The sequence below is a fragment of the Heteronotia binoei genome, chromosome 21 (genome assembly GCF_032191835.1).
Source record: "Heteronotia binoei isolate CCM8104 ecotype False Entrance Well chromosome 21, APGP_CSIRO_Hbin_v1, whole genome shotgun sequence".
Taxonomy (NCBI): Eukaryota; Metazoa; Chordata; class Lepidosauria; order Squamata; family Gekkonidae; genus Heteronotia; species Heteronotia binoei.
Window position 1 is genome coordinate 52304592 of NC_083243.1, and position 22026 is coordinate 52326617.

Genomic DNA, 22026 nt, shown 5'->3' on the forward strand with positions numbered 1-22026 from the left:
CATATTCAGCACTGGGCGTTGGGGGGCTGCTTGAACCCTCTGAGCAAACACTGAAGCAGCCACATACAGCTTGCAATGGTGAGGAGCTGCTTCCATCATATGAGCATCCTTAAAACTGACACTGCATTGCAATGCATGGAAATGGAACATGCGCAGCCCACTTCATATGAAAGTTTCTAGCTATCTGAAACACATTGTAGCAACACAAGCAGCCAGTTTGCAAATGTGAATAAACACTTATTTTGGCAGTAAAAGAATTAGAAACAAGTATTTTACTTTGCTTACAAAGTGGAAATAGGCCTAAGATTTTTATACACACTCAGGGTCACTTCAGGCACAGGAAATATAAGAATATTACTAATAATTTGAATTGAGAGCCCTCTTCTTTCCACAGTAATGGAATACACAGCAATAAAAACAATTAGAGCACTAACAGAAAATATCCTATTAATCCAGCTTGTTACATCTTCTGTTAGCAGATTTTCACTTATCTCCAGAAACCTCAGTTCAAGCATTTGGTCTCCAGGGATGAATTTTTCCCCTAATTTTTTGGTGCCATCTTCAAATGCTCAAATGCTTTTGCAGCCCTGGCAATATTAACAACCAATTGCCAACTCCAGAACCAAAAACTACAAGTTCTCCCACTCCAATCACTATCTATAAATAAATCATGTCAGCATAATTCTTGCCCCAGAAACATACATGCTGTTCTAGCTATCCAAAGGGTAAATGCTGGATTCTACATATTTTTGAAGCATCAGGATTTTGACTGCAAAAGCCACATTAAACTTTATGGAAGTGGTACAATAGGACAGATTGTTCTTAAACAACTATTCTTGGCAAAAGGAAACTACCGGATGATGGTTTATGCCCCTGGCATCATCCTGATAAGCTTTGCTCCAAGGCACACCAAAAATGTGCAAGCTCTGAGATATGCCTTGATTGCCCTTCTTTCAAGATAAACCACACTTCCAAAAGAGATGCAGTGAGTGGTCTAGCCTGATTACCTGCTCCAAAGTAGGGATCTCTATAGATCAGCTTCCTCTAACATTACCAGTTCTAGATTACTCAATATTTTCGAACACTACATTTTAAAATCCCATATTTTCTCTTAGAGCCCAAGTCAACTAATTGTGTATCACAAATAATTATCAATTAAAATATAATACAATATGAATATCAAAATAGTGTGAATAAAAATCCACCCACGCTACCCCACCACAAAAACACCTATTAAAATAGCACACAGTTTTGACCTTTTGTCTAAAGGCCAGCAGTGAAGAAATCATACAAGTTCCCATAGATGATTTGTTCCATACAGACAGAACTACCACTTAGAAGGCCGGGAGCAGATACAAGCAAGATGTGCCACCTTAATTGGAAGTATGATCAACCCACTCTGATGCAATAAGGGCAACTGCTGTACAGGGTCAGATATGGAGAGCCATGCATTCAGGTAAATGAACCTCAGATTATGAACCACTTTCTTCTTTCACTTCTTTACTATAAAATAACAGCAAGAGATAAATTATAATACATAACTTTCAAATCCAATTGAAAGCACATAAAGGCATGATCTCATCCTGAAATTTAGTATTCCAAAAGACTATGAACGTTGATTACCTTCCCACAATAGAATTAGGAACATTACCTAATGTTTTCCAGGTCCTTTCATGGTAGGTTAATTTTGACATTAGAACCATTTTCCAAATCTTCTGATATCATTCCATAATGGAAGGAGGTTTAAACTTTTTCTAATTTGCTGTAATCTGAATTAAGTTACTGTAAACAGGCTAAAGATCTTCACCAGATCAGATTCTAAAACAGTCTCCTTCAAAAAATTCAAAAAGATTACCATGGGACCAAAGGGTAATAGATACTCTGCTGTGTCATAAATCAAATCTATAACTACACCAGGACCTCTAAATCTGAGAACAGTTCCAGAATATGTGCAAAAATTCAGTTTTCCCTGGCACTGCCAACATACATTTGGAATATAAGCATTCACTTCTGACAACTAATATGGTTTATTAAGATACCATTTATATTGTATTTTAAGGAAGAAATTCCTTCAAAACCATAGAGATTTAGAAAATACATTAGCCTATATCCAACTCTATTCTTGCCACGGGACAGCTTGATTTAGATCTTTTCCCTACTAGAACATAGAACTTTCCATAGGTCCTTAACTGATTTCATTATAATGTATCATAGCGATTTTTATTGTAATGCACCCTGTGTGGGGCTGCCCTTGGAAAGTGTTTGGAAACTTCAGCTGATGCTGAATGCTGCAGACAGAATGTTGACTGGAGTGAGTGCTAGGGACCACATCATTCCACTCTTGACCCATACACACTGCCCCCCTATCTGTTTCCAGACAGAATTCAAGGTGGTGGTGTTAATCTTTAAAGCCTTCTATGGCTTGGGACCAACATACTGACACCTACTCCCTTACAAACCTACTCAACCACTGCTGTCATTTTCCACGGCCCTGCTTCAGGTGCCCCCACTTGCTGAGACGGAGCAGGTAAGCAACCAAAGTGAAACACAGATAAGGGTGGCAGAGATACAAAGCAACACTTCCATGTATAAATTAGTCTCAACTGTGCTTCTGAAAGCTAACACAAATTAAATTACTCTAACACAAAAATATAACTAGCTGTATTATCAAAATATATTTATAGCAAACAGCAAGCATCAGCAGGAGAAGAGCCAAATGCCTAGTAACAGATTTTTTTAAAAAAAAAAAAGTCCACAGAGACAATTTTCTTTTTCTTAAGTAAATTTCATAGAAAGTGCAGGTTCAGTCTCCTGTGAAGCAAATAGAATGAAGGACCGCCTTAAGAACGCCAAGGGGAACGTACGAACGTTGGCTGGTCAATGTAAATTCTTAGACATGCAGGAAATTTCTGTTTTTTCTGAATAAGAGCTAAATGAGGTATCTGGAAATTCAGAGCCCGTTTTCGCCTTCCAGGCTTTCTCTAAGCTCCAATCATTATAAGACATTTCTCACTAAGTTCCATAGCTTCAGTTTTTTACAGTTTCAGATAAACCCAGAAAAAGGTATTTTTGGTTGTGGCACCAAAACTCAGGAGTTCTCTCTCCCTTCTATTGCCATTTTCTACCAGCAGGAGAAAACTTTGTTTCTTCAGTGTTCTCTCAGTGATTCCCCCCTTTTTGCCCTGTTTTAATGACTGTTTTTATGTTTTCATATGTGTATTTCAGCTCTGGTTTTCTTTTATCATTTATCTTTTATTGGTTTTTAATATATGATTTTATTGTGTATATTTTTAATGTTAGTCACCTTGCTGGCCCTGACAAGGACAGAAAGGTGGGGTATACATTTATGATCACTTTGAGAAAAATTTCTTTCCAATTCAAATATGAAAGGTCAGATTCTGAATGTAAAACAAACTCATCCATTATTCCCAACACATTATCTAGTGTTGCTTGGCAACCCAAGAGTTAATGTTTCCTTTCCTATTTTGTGCCATGGAGCTTGTTTCTTCTTCCTCCAGGACAGCACAGGTGGGTTCCTCTTTCCTTGTGATTCACAAAAATCTGGATATTGTAGCCTACCAACAGGGTCAGATAACAATTAGGCCAAGTAGGCACTGGCCTATGGGCTCCCATGCCTTTAGGAGCCCCAGGCTAGCTTCTCCCCCCGGTTTTCCCCCTGCTTGCAGCCCTCCCAACCTGCACGCACAGCCAGCAACTGAGCTGGTCTTTACCCAACTTGCCTGGTGCAGTTGATGCTGGCATCATTGCCAAGTCTGCCTCTCCCTCCACAGCTTTGTCAAAGGGGCTTTTGAGTAGATGCCTGCAGGCTACAGCAGGGGCTGCAGGCAGCGGGGCGACCGTTCCAACTCTGAGATAATTTCCAAGGGGGCCTCTGAGATTTTGACTGCCTGTTTACCACTTCAGCACTACAACTTACTTTTTATTTTTATTTAAGCTATTTATTAGCTGCTTTTCTTATCTACAGGAACTCAAGGTGGCTTTCAATGCAAATATAATAAAGTACATAAAAACCACAAATTAAAATTAAGAATTTAAAACCACTGGTAGGCAGAAAAACTAAAACTAAGCCAGTGCCATTGTGAATAAAACCATCTTCTTAAATGAGGGATCCAGGACAGGAGGTTATTCCATAAGTATGGGGCTGCCACTGAAAGGGTGTACTCACCAGATGAGCTTCTTTGGCTGATGGGACAGTCAAGAGGGTCTTTCCTTGCAATCTTAGTTCCCAGGCAGGAACAAGCAGCTATGTATAAGAAACTCTAGTCTGAGACAATTTGATGTACCGTAACCATTGATGGAGCTGCATACTAATCTCTGGCAACACTGTATCACTTTTCTCAGTTAATCAATGTAATACTGTATACTGTATCCTCAAACAAAATTGCAACCTTCCCACCATTTAGCTTGTTGAAATCTCTGCAACAAACCCATTCTCCCCATATAGCAGATGTTGGGGGGAGGGGGGCAGGCTGAGATACAGAGAAGATGAGTCTTCAATTAGACACTTTTGGATTCATAACTTACAGCTACTATATTACACTAGCTCTGCAAAGACCTGGTCATTCATTGCTACTAGGGCTTCAGAACCAAAATACAAGGTAATACAGTTTATAAGAACCAAACACATATTTAAAAAGCATACAAAAAGCATTTCAGTTAAGTGACCTTCATGCTTTTCCCAGCCTTTGAACCAGAAATGCATTGAATCATATCATACAACTCCAATAAATTCCTTGTGAGGAAAATTTCTTTGCCTCAGTTTCCTGTGTGTAACATGGTAAATAAAGTGTCATTTTACAAGATTTTATGAAGATAAAAAACCATTTGATTTGGTATGTGCATGGAACAGAGCAAAAAGAAAGAGATCTGGAAAGAGATATGAATCATCTCAAAGTATTTCTTAGCCTTTAAGAACAGGAGAGAGAAAAAGATGTCAATTGGGAGAAATCCTATAAAGGAGACTTGGGCAAAACAGGAGTTACTATATCTATTTTCAAATCTCCCCCCTCCCACTTAAACTTGTCACTATATGACAATAAGCTCTTTGCCAGAAACCAAGTATTCTGTTTGGCAAGCATATGTTCTTTTCCCTTTGTGTCTTATAAATATAATGCATGAGCCAATATAAAGGGCCAGTTACCGTAAGTCTGTTTATCAAAAGGTAATGATGTCATGAAGGGCATTTGTGCAGCTTTCTTTACAGAGCACAAGTGCCCTCTGCTGGTGAACAGATGCCTTTGCAGCAGACATAATACATGTCTGGGCTTCAATTATGTATTGGCAAAGATAGAATAATGTGGGGGGAGAGCAGATAGCTAAGCACATGGTGGGTCCATAACTAGACTGTATTTTGTGAAATTCTCTGCTTTTCAGGTGTATCTGGCATTATTCCTCTTGCTCAGTGCTCCTTGCTTGTGGCTCATGACAGGGCTGATGATGTTGGCTGCTTCAATACAGCCTGCCTTTTCACAAGAGAGTTTGGCCTGATAGGGAATTCAATTAATCATGCTAGATTTCAACCCAGTCTCACCTTCTATCCATGTGCATGCAGGTATGCTAATGGAGCTGCAAGTCAATGTCACCAATAGTCCACAGCAATGCTCTTTTGTTCTCAGTGTCATGAGCCCTGACAAGGAGGAGCTGGAAGGTTAACAGACCTGGAAGAGTTGCCAGCCAGTTCCTCAGCTGAACAAACAGCAGCTGGCCCATCAATCACTCTTCAGGCACCAGTGTCAGATATTGATGATCAATCTCCTCTAAGCTCTCCTCCTCCCATCTCAAGAGTTCAAAGCAGGTTTCGGAAAGAACTTTCAGAGCGAAGACATGAGGCACGCCGGATGCTTCAGATCTCTCAGCCCTGAGTTCTAGCAGAGTCACTGCCACCCAGGGAGCAGGCTGATTGAGACTCCCATATAGCTCCCACCCAGGACCTGGTAACTTTGTGGAAGTAACAAATCTATTCTCTGGCTTGCATCCATGCTCCTTCCTGATCCTGACCTGCTTAATTTCCTTGGCACCCTGACCTTTTGGCTTTTGGACATTGACTTCTGATTCAGGTTTGTGATTCTGCATTGGTGACTTGGCTCCTGCTTGACTTCCTGGACTTTGACCTCGGACTGGCTTTGGACTCCTGCCTGCCTGCACCCTGAGAACATGACACTCAGGTTTGTAGCCAGAGGCACTGCCAACCTTGTGGAAGCACCCCAAAGCTGGGGTCCCCACTCTTGACCAGAACTAGAGATCCCAAAAAGACAGGCCAAGTAAGAAACACTCTCTCTCTTTCTCTCTGCCTGTGCCAAGGAGCCAGCCAAGGCTGCAAACAAAAGATTTCTGTCTAAGGTTGCAAAAGGCATCCTTGAGGGCTATTTCCTGTCTCTCCCCGCCCCCCACTGCCATGGAAGAACAGTGACAAAGAGTCCCATCACTGTTTGGTAATTAGCACCGAATTGTTTAAATTTTTTATATAGTTTTAACTGTTTTAATTTAATGTTTAATTTAACTGTTTTAATGTGACTTTACTGTGTATTGTGAGCCACCTGAGCCTGCTTCAGTGGTGAGGGCGGGATACAAATCGAAAAAACGAAACTAAACTATCTGCATTTTTACAGCCAGCTGGCAACATCTGGCTAATGGTCTCTCGATTCCAGGGCCCCCTCCTGATTCCTTTTGCATGACACTTGTTAATGTACACACCCCCTGTGAAAACCAACCCATCCTACCTGTCTCCTTCCCTCAGAATCAAAATAAATTATTCCAAATATCAAACCATCATGACCCCTCCTGAAAGCCGTCAGGAACCCTTCACACTTTTTGCGCAAACCTGGGAACCAGAAAACCCACCCACGATCATCAGCCATTACATTCCAGGAGGGGAGATCACCCCCTCAAAATAGTATAAAAGTTGGAGGTAAACCATGCCTCAGTGTGCACTCTGAAGGTGCCTACACAAGAGTACACTCCCATGATGCTAATTATGGGCCCTCTTGATGTGACATGCTGGTCATTCACATCTCTCACTTCTCTGACACAGATATCTGCACATGTGGAAAGGTAGTATCACCCCATAACTGCTCCTAAACATCTCTATTTTCACTCCTTATTCTTCTCCTAGTTCTTGATTGCGTGTATACTTTGAATGATTAAGTGTGACTGTAAACCAACATATTTTTCAATAAAAACCTTTAAAATCCTTTTAAATCTAGAGTCTTCTTACTAAATTCAACCTCCGTAGATACAGGTATGTGATCCCTGTTCGCTTGTGGTCTCCCTAGTCTCATAGCTAATATCCGTAACATTGAGATGGGACCATTTCAGGGAACAGGCTGAACTTGCAGATATTCCAACTTGTATAGCACATACCTTTTAAAACAGGAGTGGCCAAACTTGCTTAATGTAAGAGCCACGCAGAATAACTTTCAGGCATCTGAGAGCCTCAAGACATGATTGTCAGATGTTTGAGAACCAAAAGGAGGGAAGGGAGGAAGGAAAAACTGAAAGAAAAGTGGCAAGAAATCAAATAGATGGGGGGAGAGGGGATGAAGAGAGATGTGGAAAGAGAGCAGCTTTAACTTTAAATGCCTTCTCCAAACTGCTGGCTAACTTGGAGAAGTGATTTAAAGAGACAAATGCCTTCTCCAAGCTGGTCGATGGGGTGGTGGGGGCTTCAAGTGCCACACAATATGTGTGAAAGAGCCACATGTGGCTACCAAACAACAGTTTGGCCACCCCTGTTTTAAAATATCGCAAGAAGTTTTGTGAGCAGGATGGAACTGTAACATGATGCTAAACCTAGATCATCATGCTAAAACTAAAACTGAACACAAACCTGTCACAAAAGATAGCAGACTTGTCTTGCTCTCTTCTTCCCCTCCATAACCCTGGAGATGGCTGAATATAAAATGTGACCCATCAGACTATGAGTTTCCCCAGACCTACTTCAGTTCATTGGATGCCACCTGCAAGGGTAGGGAAGCTCAATGTAATGACAGCTGATCCTGTTCTGAACATTCCTAAATGGGGGGAAAGAAAAGAATGAAACATGAGGAAGCTTTTTTGTTTATTTTTTTATTCATGTGCCTATCTAGCTCCATCCTGAATCAGTCCAAGAGGTCTATGAAACTTTCAAACTTGCATCCTCTCATACTGATCTGAATTGGTCTACTAAAGGACAGAATCTTGCCTACCTTGCATGAGTATTATCTAATGAACTAATTAATCAACTAGTACCTGTAACTACTAAATAACTACTTCTTTAGAAGTAGGCTGTAGTCCATGAAAGCTTTTCTTTCTTTCTTTCTTTCTCTGTCAAGCAGCAGCCAATGGTGACCCTGGAGGGTTTTCAAGGAAAGAGATGTTCAGAGGTGGTTTGCCACTGCCTGCCTCTGTGTAGTGATCCTCATATTACTTGGTGGTCTCCCATCCAAATACTGACCAGAGCTGACTGTGCTTAGCTTCTGAGATGTGACAAGATTGGGCAGGGCTGGCCTATCCAAGTCAGGGCTCATGAAAAATTGTGCTGGAATAAGACTTTCTTAGTTTTCAAGGTGTCACCAGACCCGATTACTTTTCCTGAAATAGACTAATTAGTCTGGAATTAGTCAATCAAAGTTAGTGTGAAGTCCATGGTTTTTAAAAGTCTAGAAAGAAGTGAGAACAAAGGAAACAAGATGGAAACAGTGGCAGTACTAGAAATAGCACTACCCCAACAGCTGGTAACATGCTTACTGGCCAGAACAAAGTAGCTAATTCACAGCTGAATTTTGAGCATATTTATTTTTCTCTTGACAACTGCATGGCAGAAGAAAGAGGTGCACATTGACTTTTCAGATTCTGGTTTAAAAAGCTCCTCATTTCAGCCATTACCACCCATACAGTGGGATATGAGCAGCACCACTGGAGACAAAAGTGGTTCTTTACCACCGCATGTCTCTGCCACCCTTGTCTCAGTGGCAAGTGCCTTTGCCATTTTTGATGGCTCTGTACAAGGGACTACCTTTACCTTTTTTTACTGTGTTACATATGCTTTGGTACTTTTTTGCCTTTGCTCTGGGAACTCTGGGGAGTGCGGCTGAGCCTGCTTTGCTATCCTTTTGTAATATCTTAAGTAACCATTTTGCCCTGTGGAAGGAACTGGTGCCTACATCTTCTTGCAGAGACTGCTTGAACTGTCCACCGTCTGGTGGGGGGGCTGGGTGAGAAATATTTTGTATTGCTTTTTGCAGGCTTTGAGCTATTACTTTTGGCGAGCTATGTAATGGCCCTGGATGGGTATAAAGATCTGGTCAAACCCAGGTAAGCTGAATCTGACACAAATCCTCATGTTACTGTTACCTGTCTATCAAAAAAATTAACCCTTTCTGAAAAGGAGAGGTCTGTTTATGTTGAAGAACTGACACCCAGCAATGATTAAAGAGTCTCTGCCAGGCAGCTAAGGCACATTTAAGCTGAGTAGTTGCTTGAATGTGCAAACACCAATACTGCCAGGAATCCCAGGAATATTTGGCTAGAGACTAAAGCCAGTCCAGAGTAATACACTGGCCCAGCATCAAAACTGAGACAACTGTCCAAGGAAAGCAGAATACATGACCTTAGCAAACAGGCAGCATGACCACAGCCTAGTTCAAGGGCTGGTTAGCAGGAACTCACCTGGGGGGAGCCACCACTTGGAAGAGACTAGTGCAATGATGGCTGAGGAGGAGGAGGTGGTACTGCAGCTAGAAGCTGGCTCTGGCCCACCAAACAGCTGGCTGGTGGGAATGGTAATACAACTTCCAGCCCCTATGGCAGTGGGGGAGAGTGGTGTGTCATTACTTGAATGTAAGTCAGCCTGTCAAGACACGGGGGTGTAACTACAATGCCAATGGTGGGCTGTGACTGGTTACAAAAAGGTCACATGGGAGAAGCTGGACTGGGCACTGGAAAGGGAGCCAGGAATAAATGAGATGACAGAGAGGGAAGGGATAATGGGAGGAAACCACATATTAACTGAGGAAGGGAGGAGAAAGAGGATGGAAAGAGGTAGAAAGGAAATGAGACAAGAAGGAAGAAGGCAGCTACTAGGACAGTGAATCTGAGTGGTGAGGGGCTGCTTCAGGGAGGAGTGCCACAAAAGAAGCATTCTTGGGCTGAGAGAGAAGCCAACTGGACCCAAGTGCTGAGAGAGAAATCAACTGAGAGAGCAGCCAACTGGACCCAAGTGTGACTGCTGGACTCTTCTGAACCACCTCCTTGTCCTAATAGGTATAGAAATGCAAGGACAGCCTCTTTGCTTAGGGGAAGAAACAAGTAGGCACCAGGAAACATACCATTAGTCATCATGGCATCCATACTGGAACCACCAAAGGGGGGGGAGAGTCATGATGAATATTGAAATGACACTCTTGTCCCCACTTATCCCTCCATCCTGCAGCCTTAAGACTAATCATAAGGGGCACCAATGCGCATGCAAAAAAGTTCCTGGTTCAAGTTCCTGTTTTTAATGGCTTGTTTTTAAAACTGTGATGTGGTTTTAATCGTTAGCTGCCTCAAGCAGGCTCATGAAGAGATGGTATAGAAATATCCCAAATAAGTAAGTCCTGGTTGATTCTGACAGAGATAGAGTGAGAAGGTATACATAGCGCACCAAGCTGGAAACTATGAAGAGCCCATGGTAACTTACCTTCTTGGCCAGTGCAAAGAACTGCACTGCATTTATTGCAACTGGAAAACATATAAGCTATTTCAGAACATAATATGGATGCTGCCGTCTCTTAGTGGACCTGAGACCTTGTTACTGCAGCAGTTCAGTACAGTAACGGCTTCCCAATTTCATTTTTGAAGGAGATTGTTAGATTTATGGTATGAATCCTTTAATCATGTGATGATTTGGACAGCAAAATTCACTGATGGTATAAAAACATGTCACAGCAGTGCACACACTTTCGTACCTTCCCCCAAACACCACCACCACCACATAGATATTACCACCATGTAGAAACAGTAGAAGGTGGAAACTGGACTCAGCAATGCTGGACAGCTCTTTCCACACGTTGCATTGAGACCAACTGGCAAAGAAGCCCAGGCAGTGCCACAGATGCCAGGATGCTGCAGCCACCCCTTTTGTCAGAGCCTTATTATGAATCCTGAGCCCTAGAAGAGATGCAGATGATCCCTTCAGAAACTTAGGTGTCTGAAATTACCCTCTGCCTGCCTTGTTACACTGACCGAAAGAGAAATGGTCTGGGAAGAGCATTTTTTTCTGGAGTCTATAATGTCATAAGAAATCTGCCCCAGGAAATGTCCAGCAAGCACACTTGGAAGGCAATGGCTATGGAGATATTGGCTATTCCAGGGAATTGTCCTGATGAATACAACTGCATGTCTTAAACCATTTTTGAGAAAGAAAATAAAACTCTTCCACTCACTTGGAGGCACTTACAACAGCATCGCTTGCCCATCCTCCTTGCCGGCGAGCTGGTATAGATGGAGGACCCTTAAAGAAGGAAACAAGAAATATGATGAACAGAAAACATACACACACACCCCGTTCCAAATTATACAACTACATTTCTCTTGAAAGTCAGCACAGAATCACAATTTCATCTACACTGATTTTAGAAATTAACAACTGGCAAGAAGCTTAAAATACACCTGAAGGCTAAACCAGACTTTGTAAAAAATATGGAGTTGCACGACTGTATCTTTTAAATCATTCTTTGTAGTATTGTAGTTATGTCAGTATTTTCAGTATCTCCTCTCTCTCTCCCCAGTTAACTATTGTTGTGAGGTGGGAGTCACAAAGATGAGCACCATGTCTTCATGTCACACACTGGTTACATCAGGCATTACAGAAAAGAGACAGGGTGCCATTGGCTCTGTCTCTAGCATCATTTATTCTGTCCCCAAATAAAGAGAAGGGGAAATCCAGAATAATCCAGAAATATGAACACAAATGTTCAGCAAACATTCAATAATTCAATAATTGCAACATTGGCCTTTTCACAATCAGTTCAGGATATCTGGAAAAGGATTAAGGGGCCAGAACAGAAGGAAGACAGAGAAAGCAGGAGAAGATACAAAAGCCAGGACTTTGACTGTCCATTAAAGAGCTGAAATTGATCCCAAGTAGAAAATTCAGCATCCTGACAACCTTAAGTGAGCTTCCAGTTTTTAATCCCTAGAATGTATTAACAGAAGTTTCTTTAGCCCAAAATGTTTGGGGTATGTGTCTCTTTTCAGAGAATATTATCCCTCTGATTAAAGCTTTGCACCATCTCTAGCTAAAACACTCTTTGTTTGAAATTGCTGAATAGACATATATTGCCCATGCATTCAAAAAAACAAAACATACATTTTGTGTTTAGGGATTCAAGGGACTGCATGAAGCTCCCTGAAGAGATTGCCTTGGCTTGCTTCATATTAAAAGGCACTTCATGCTTGGTTAGACAAGCTAAGAACCTGCAGAGCCTAGAATAAAAGGGACTACAGAATCCTTGGCCTTTCCATGATTTGCTCCTTTTCAGTAACAGCCTAGATAGAAAGGCTATTTCTGCCAATGGCAGATCTTTTAAAATTCTAACCAAACCAAAGGATTTAGATGTTACCACTGAACCACATAAGTCAATTCATGAAAGCCGTTCCCATGCATTCATGTGTTTGTGACTGATTTTGAAAGCCTCCTGAGGTGTTGTGTTAACACTGATTTTATGAAATCCAATAGGAAGTGTGCTTGCAGATCAGGCCTTAACAACAATGCTCCTACATTTTAGCCAGTGTTCCAAGTCTGTTTTGGGTTCCCAGTCTTAATACTCAAGCCTGTCTGCCCATTTAATGCCACATTTTGTAAGAGAAGTTTGGCCGGAAATGGAAAGAAACGCCCCTGAAGCTTACTATTTGCTAAGCCTTCCTATGTTTGCAAAAAGATACACTACAACAGAACTGTGAGAAGTGTATTTCTGAAATGGTTTAAGGTCTATTTCTGGTACTTTTTCCCAGCCAGGTGCCTGGGGGTTCTCCCAAGCACGGATGAAAGTGATAGTTTTTCCTCATTTATTTCCAATAGCTGGTACTGTACCTTTGTGCGGGGGGGGGGGGGGTGAAAGGTAAAGGTAAATCCCCTGTGCAAGCACTGGGTCATTAGTAAACAACTATTCTTTAACCATGAAACTTTTAATAAGGCCTCCTAAATGGTAATTTCCACTCCTTTCCATGCATTTCATGTTCAATGAGGGCTCAAAAAACAAAACAAAAACAAAACATAACCAACATTCAAACATGATTCATACTGAGACCAAGAATTCCAACTTCACATATACACTGATGGATGTGAACTGGCTGTGACTCCACAGGAAACACATTCTGGGGTCATGATGGATAGCTCAATCAAAGCAGGTATGTGGCCAAAGACAAAAAAGAAAATTCCTTTTTGAGGATTATCAGGAAAGGAAATAAGATGGCTGGAGCCACAATACCCTTATATAAATTTATGGTGTAGCCACACTGGAAATACTGTGTGTAATTCTTGTCAGCTGAAAATTTTTAGGGGAAGAAAGGCAACCAACTTGATTAAGAGATTGGAGTTCCTTCCCTTTGAAGAAAGAGGAAAGCATTTGTGGCTTTGTAGCTTAAAAATACTCAGGGAAAACATGACAGAGTTTTTAATCTGTGTTAAACTGTGGCCTCCCTGGTGCAGAGGCCCCGATGAAATAACTCTGTTGAGATCATTTATTTTATACCAGCTGGGGGATGTATGGGAGGAGTGAAGGCAACTGATACCACCAACTGCAGAATTAGAGTTTGTTTTTAGACTGTTATATGGTTTTATTATATGAATCTGATTTTAACTGTATTGATTGTTGTTACCTGCTCTGAGACATTTGGGGAAGGGCGGACTATAAATAGAAAATAATAAAATAAAATATTTAAAAATATGCATGAAGAAGATAAATTATATAAATTCTCCCTATCTCATTATACTAGATGTCAGGATCATCCAATGAATCTAACTGGCCAGAGATTCAAGATAAAGGAAATTACTTCTTCTGTTTATGGAACTCTCTACCATCTGGTGATGGCATTAAATAAATGAAAGTATGATTAGTCCATCAGTGGCTATTAGTCATGAAAGTTAAATACAATCTCTGGATTTAGAGACATTTTAACATCATGTGTCAAAAATGGGGGAAAGTATTGCCTTCATGTCCTATTCATGAGGTTCCCTGAAGGATCTGGTTGCCCACTGCTGGAAAAGGATGTTAGATTAGAAGGTATGATTCAACTGAGCTGTTCTAATGGTCTTAATATTTGCTCTCCTACTTATGGCCCTGAGTGGTACAGGTAAAAATTATCACATGCTTTAAATCACATTTTAACAGGCTCTCAAGAGCTCTAATGACACCACAGGAACTGCAGAGATTCATGGTCTTCCTTAGATTTGTTCATCACTGACCAATTAAGGGAAAAAATGAAAACTTCACATTAGGGGGGTAACAAAAGTATGGCTTGAAGGCTTAGTGTTCTTCTGAAAGACTTGGGGAGCTGCACTGTGGGGAAAAGGTCCAGGATCTCTTACAGGTGAATAAGTAACTCATTTCTTAATGTTATATTTGTGAGTGTGGGAAATGGACAATACTTCTCACTGGGGGCTACTGCCTGCTGGAAGGAGGGGGCATAACCCAACATAGCTCCCTAAGAGGAACAAAAATAGTCATTTTCCAAAAATAAACAGGGGGAAGGAATGAGCAGAGCTGCAGTTCCAAAATACCAGTTTTCTTCAGCAAAGGGGATGCAGAAGAGCAGGGGACAAATAGCCCAAAACTCAGGAAACAGATTCCTTATATGGGCTCATCCGCAAGTGACAGAGCTCAGCCAACTGGAATGACTATGTCACAAAATGTGAAGCCTTTAGGGGTTGCAGCGAGTTGAGTTTTCTGATCTTTAAATGATTCCTCCAGATTCTTAAGATGCCAAACCCAAGAGTCTGCAGTGCCAAAAAAGGAGTATTTTGAACTGGATGTTTCAGGAAAGCACACCACATATGGGCGTATGTGCACACAAACACAAGACCCTACACATATTTTGCCACTCTATACTGAACCTCCAAATATATTAACACATGCCTTACAGTCTCATGAAGTCATGTAATACATGTGCCCAATACTGTATTCTGATGCTTCTATATACAAGTTTTCCAACAATATCCCTTAAGTACTACCATCAGCTACTGTGCATAAAATCACAATGCAAGTCATCTCCAGACAACATCTCAGTCTTTACTCAAAGAAAAAGGATACTAACACAATCATCACCACCATAATTTAGTACTATCACTACTATATCTAAAGGTAAAGTTATCTCCCAGAGCCAGTTTGGTGTAGCAGAAGTGCATTGACTCTCATCTGGAAGAATTTGGGTTGATTCCCTGCTTCTCCACATGCACCTGCTGCTGTGACCTTAAGTCAGTCACAAGTTCTTGCAGAGCTGTTTCTCTCAAGAGCAGTTTCTGTCAGAGCTCTCTCAGCTCCACCTACCTCAGAGGGTGTCTTTTGAGGAGAGGGGAAGGGAAAGGAGATCAAAAGCTGCTCAGAGAATTCTTCAGATAGTGAAGGGCGGGGTATAAATCCAATCTCTTCTTCTTAAAAGCCTAAATGTGGTGGGATTAGGGATGGGCACAACCTCATCACAACCTTAAATTCATCAATAAAATCACCTGGTTCATGCAATTGTGTCTCCCACGAATGGCCATGTTGTTTATAGAGATTTGTGCAGTTTGTGCCAGTGGTTTGTGAGGCAGACACACTGGCATCAATTAATTGTCAATGTAAGGGGCGGATGGATTTCTGCAGCCCTGGAAACACCAACAGTGGCCCTCCAAAGCTCAACAGGCAGTGCTGGCTGCAAATAAGAGAGCTCCCATTCTGCACTATGGGAGCAGAATGCATATATACTCCCAGCTTACACACAGCTGTTTTTACTTGGCAGCTTGCAGTTACGCAGAGAGGAAGCTAGAGGCAGAGAGGAAAGGGAACTGAAAGTCATTCCCTAGTGCTCTGAACAGGGAGTTGGGGGTGTCTGGCGGGCTCTGTGCTCTGAGCCACCATTGCCTTCTGCTAAAGCCAAGCAGAGGGGCTGAGGACCCATACACACACCCCAGTGGGATTTTTGAACACCTCTCCCTGGCTGGTGTCTGGTGGGCTCAGGGGACCATAGGGTATAATGGAGTGCCCAGCAGCCATTTTGATAGCTCTGAAGCAGGGTGGGGGCCCCAAACCAGAGGATCCCCTGTCCCCAATTTGGGATTGGCAACCCTACTTGAGACCCCTCATGTGTTGGCCTTACCATGTAGAGTGGCCCTCAGAAGGTTGATGTGGGGGGTCACATTTTCTGCAATATGGGATCTGACTTGTGCAGTTCTTCAAGGTTCAATCTTGTCCCTCATGCTATTCAATTTCTATGTGAAGCACTGGGAGAAATCGTGGTTTTGGAATAGGATGTCTTCAATATGTTGATGAAACTGAGCTCTACATTCTTTTATGCAAATCACCTGTTCTGAACCAATGCCTTGAATTGAATGGAGAAACATGTCAGCAGGAAGTGCAAACTACAGGTTTTATGGCCAAACTACAGGTTATAAAAATCAAACTGCCAAATTTTGTACAAGTCAAAAGTTTTTGCGTTTACTTCCAGGGCAGTTCCATGTAAAGTACATTATAGCAGTCCAGCATTGAGGGTACAGAGACATGAAATGGTGCTGACAGGTCAACAGGTTCACCTGTCCTGATAAAAGTCCATTTCACCATACCTAGAATTAAACCCTTCAAAAGCTGTGCTTTGCCTAACCAATATTACTGCCATCTTATTTTCATTGAGAGCCCCACAAATAGGGTGTAATGAGAATTGGTGTCTTATCCCTCTACAAGTGGGATCAGTGGGATTGCCTCTCACCATAGGTATTAATTCCACTAAATCATTCTGGCTGATAGTTACAACTAGATCCATGAATTTGCCTAAGATTCTTTGAATGCCGTACATACATACTAAGGGCTATCACTACAGGGTGGATTAATTTTTTTCATGAATAGAAGGCACTTTCATGAGAACATCCCTGACTCTTTCCTCCTACTGCAGCCCACTAATTTTCCCAAAATGCCATTCCTGGGGACCCCTAGAAACAGCGTGAGGGGCAAATCAAGCATGATATAGCAGGAGGAGGGAATAGATGGAAGTTGCTTTCCAGCTTTCCATTAGCTGAAAATTTAGTCTTGATCCAACCCTGCACCTTGAGGCCTAGAAGAATTGTATTCCCATTCAAGCCATGCTTCTCTCCCTCTTTTTAAGTGGAAAGTATTCAAAGAATGAAACAAATGTGCAGAAATAGAATTTTAATATAACTCTTTCCCATCAGTTTATGTTCAGCACTCAGCAACCATCAGCATAAACTGCTAAAATGAAAAGCGCTGGGAAATACAGATGCTTGAGAGTTATTTTGGTGAGAATGATGAAAAATGTTATTGAGGATCAAGAGATAACCCCAGCAGGCTGAAAATAACTAGGCATCTATTCAGGATGCCAGGAGCTGAAGAGAAAGCCTCGGGGAGCTCCAGGGTGAATGAGGCAAGAGCTAATACTGGGGAAGCTGTCCTAATTAGGGAACATGAGTTCAGCTACATTTTTCAGATTCCAACTGGAGAATTTGGCCGTATTCCAAGGGAACAGCTGGAAGTCCAGCACTTCTGCAGGCAACTGGGTGAAGAAACACGTGAATCCATTCTAAGAGATGCAAGTAAAACACACAATGCTTGCTGCTGTCCTTACTCTCCTCTGTTGGAAGATGCCATCAAAGTCAACTAGGACATAGTACCATATTACAGTTCAAGGTCTCCTCAATGTATGTGAAAGATAATTTAGCACTCAAGACAGCCTCAAGAGCCTAATCTTTAGACCTGGCTTAGTGAATAGCATGGATGAACTACAACTTTCTGAGTGGTATGCTGCTAAGTCAGATGGTACTAGTGAATCAAGCACATGATTTGTCACATGTCTATGGCATGTTTTCACATTCAGATCTTATACTCCATAATACAATCCTGGTGATTTGTTTACAGCAAGCTGAGGGCTAAAAAGATAACAGCTAAACTGTAGTACTGCAGAGGTTGGACAGTTCCCACCATGGCAAGGCTCATAAGAAATTAATTTCATTCTATCCTATACTAAAGTACATAGCAATTTTGAAACATGCTAGCACTGAAGGAGTTGCTTCACACATGACTTTCATACATCTAAAATGTGGTGTAAGAAGGCATGTTAACAAATATGGATATCATGTACATTTATGTCTGTGGTTCCGTTGAATATACATTCACAGGCAAATCTGAGTGTGCTGTCACACTGCTTGTGTAAAGACCTCATCAATCTATTCAAAACTGAATTATTCAAGAGGGCTTTTCTACAGAGGCAACAGGGCTGCACTGTACAAAATTATTCACGACGTTACTAGGATAAAATTTTTAAGGGCTGTGGTCTATACTACTATATTTAGCTTATTGTAAGTAGGATCCTACTATGTAATTTTGCATCATTTAATCTGTCATGTTAATATTTCAGTTTTGCTTCAATTCTGTTTCTAGATTTCTAGCTGGTTCTACAGCCCTAATCCTATTGCACTGTTTATTGACTGTCCCATCCTGTTGGTTAGATTAACTCACTCTGTGTAATGCTATCTTGAGTCCAAGTGAGAAAAGTAGACTATAAATAACGTAAATAAATTACCACCTAACCCAAAGAAAAAGCAGAACTGTGCATAATAAACTCCTTAGACTAGAGTAGGGGTGGCCATCGGTAGCTTTTCAGATGTTTTTTGCCTACAACTCCCATCAGCGCCAGCTGGGGCTGATGGAAGTTGTAGGCAAAAAACATCTGGAGAGCTACCATTGGCCACCCCTGGACTAGAGCAAGAACCAAAACTGGCTCAGGTACAACTTTGCACCCACTTGCTAATTCCATACTTTGAACTACTTGGGTTTCCCAGTCCTAATCCAGCAATATATCCCACTACACCACATATGACATTCACTGTCCAAGAGCTGAAAGTACTATTGGGTACCAAGTGGGTACTCCTTTCTAATGTTCTAGTGGAGTATGGAAGACAAAGATGTTACCTCATAACTCCTCTGACTGCCTCTGATATCAAAGAGGACACATGCACCTTTTGGACAGGCAGCTAAGCACTGAAGTTGATTTGGATGATCTTAGCATTTGAATAATAAAGTGAGAAACTTTTGATGTGTCATATAATGTCATAAAAATACTGTCTAAAATGCATGAGTTTTCCAAACATCCTCTGGACACAATTTGGATGAGTGGTTGAGAAGTATTCAACAAAAGGAGAAAATTATAGGACAATTATGCTTGTGCACTGTGTACAACTGCAATAATAGCCACCCAGGATATATTATTTGGGCAGCCAGCAGTACCGATGAGTCTGATCTTTGCAACTGGTAAACTGTAGCATTTGCTATAGGTCAACATTCAGCCCTTGAAGAGCAGACACACAAATTGATCAGAAGTTAAGCACAAAGCAAAGCACTTACGATAAAAGGACAGCAGTCTTCTGAAGAGTCTTCAGAAGTTCTGCTAATTCAACAGATTCAGTGATCTGACTGGATCTGGATTCCTTTTGTATATGCAGCATACAACATTTTAAAACTTGACTCTTTGTTTACACAAACATCCAGGCTTTTGCATCTTTTATTTATTCACTGTCTCCCAAAACTGCTCAGTTTAATCAAGATAGGCCTTAACTTCACACTTACAACCTAAAAACAGAAGAGACACAAGGGAAGAGTACTTGAAAGACAAGAAAGAGGGGGGAGATTGTTCTGACAATATCAAAAAGAATTGTTAATCAATTGAGGCTAAGCTGATCTTTTCTTTCTGGTGTTCTTGCTTGGATGGAGATGGTACAACCTCTCAGCAGTCCACAGTCTTCTGGCTGGTGAAAGAGGTCAGGGTCTCATTTTCCTTGCTTCTGCAGTCTCAAGGTAAGTTTTATTCAAATTCTTCCAGCTCATCAACCAGGTTTTGTTCTTCACAACACAACTCAGTTTGTCTCTTTGTTCAGCTTCACCACCTACTTTGTAAGGCATCCAATTTGTCCCAGAGGCAAGAGTGATTTAAAAGACACACAGCCACCTGACTGGACACAGGTCAAGTTCTGCAGAAGTCAAGAGGCCAGAGCGCCTCTTGTCATGAGGTGCAGCAGTCTCCAGTCAGAATGCCAGCTTATTATATTCAGTCAGCCAGAAGCTACCTTTGTCTCCACAGATGAGAAATGCATGCCAAGTACAGAAGAGCCTGGATTCAAGTCTCTGGCCCAAAGGGAGTTCATAGAAACAGCATAAAGAGTGACCAGGGAGTTGGGAAGGGCCAAGAAGGAAAAATGACTAAAGATTACAAATGTTTCAAGCCTGGCCAAGCACCAAGGAATTGCATAGGGTAAGTGTATAAGTTTTTAAAGTTTTGAGTATTGTACAGACAAGGGTGGAGGAGAACTCTCAGAAATACTTATCAGAAGAGGTTCACATTGTAACAGAAATTTTGTGTCAGGGACACCTTCCCCCCCCTGTTCTCATTGCAAAAAATTCCTCTAGCAACCACAGCAACAAACGCTCATATCCAAAAAGAATACCATTCCTTTATTTCCATGAGATTTAGCAGCTGGGAGTCAAGAAGAGTCAATACCACGTAACTAGAGAGTACTTCCAGCAAGGGCTCTGGGGACCAGAGGTTTGGAACCCTTTGCAGGATACAAAGGGAGGCGAGCAGAACTAGTAATGGAGGTTTTTTTTAAAGTTCCCCAGCTGCAAAAGTAACAGGAACTGTTCAAAGTTAAGAACTTTTAAATTTCACTGATTTCTGTTTGCATGTTAGAAGTATATTCTATAGAGGCTATAGAACAGGGGTGTCAAACATGTGACCCGGCCCGAATCAGGCCCTCAGAGAGCTCTATCAGGCCCCCAAGCAACTGGTTGCTGTCTGCTTCCTTCTCCCTCTCTCTTGCTTCCTTCTGCATCACAGCTTGCTTTATCAGGCTTTCTCAACTGCGCAGGAGCTAGACCAAAGCCTCTATTTTCTCTATTAGCTGAGGCTCCTCCCCTGGTAAGGAAGGGGAGGGGATAGCTTGCTTTGCCAGTGTCTCTCAATCGCACAACAGAGCTACTGAGCCAAGCCTTTCTTCCTTCTATTGGTGGAAGCTCCTCCCTCTCCTGGTCCCCCGGGGAGGGACGGTATTAGCCAGAGCTTCCTTTGCCCAATTCCCTGGATTGCATGAGAGAGATACAAAGAAAGCACCTTTAAGACCAACGAGTGCTAATGTTTAATCATATTGTAAGGGTTTTTTTTAAAAAAAAATTGTGGTTGTGTTTTTTATAAAGTGTATATCTCTGCTACCTAATATTAAATAGGTACACACATGGCCCAGCCTGACATGACCTGGCCTGACAAGGTCTCATTTATGTCAGATCTGGCCCTCAAAACAAATGAGTTTGACACCCCTGCTATAGAAGCTGGACACACATTTTTGGGTTTTTTCTACATGAGTAGAAGACTAGAATGATACTGTTCTTGCTGTTTTTAAATTCTAAGAATACCAGCATCCTGAAAAAATGAACATATTGCAGGCTCTAGTACAGGGATCAAATATCAAACCTACATTGCCTGATTCAATACAATAATGATCTCTAAAGAACTGGTACAAGGAGAATTTCAAGACAGAAAAAAGTTAGTGCTAATGTACAACAATGCACTAGTATCTCTATAACAGTAAAGAAGCTGACCCCCATTTCAGTCACAAGGAAGCAAAATGAGGCCACCTGCAGACAAGGTAAGGGGGTCTACTATATATTATATTATATATTATATAATTATTATATTATATATTATATATAATATATAGTATATAATATATAGTAGACCCCCTTACCTTGTCTGCAGGTGGCCTCATTTTGCCACCTGCATATATTATATAATATA

The 22026-nt window shown here is 41.5% G+C and overlaps 1 protein-coding gene across 1 annotated transcript in view; it reads right to left on the bottom strand.

Annotated features, from left to right (window-relative positions):
* IFT43 (intraflagellar transport 43) overlaps positions 1-22026 on the bottom strand; it is a 67335-nt gene that overhangs the window by 39072 nt on the left and 6237 nt on the right. Inside the window, exon 3 of the mRNA XM_060262480.1 lies at positions 11424-11491. Within this exon, the coding sequence (XP_060118463.1) occupies positions 11424-11491 (68 nt within the window). The remainder of the gene's footprint in view (positions 1-11423; positions 11492-22026) is intronic.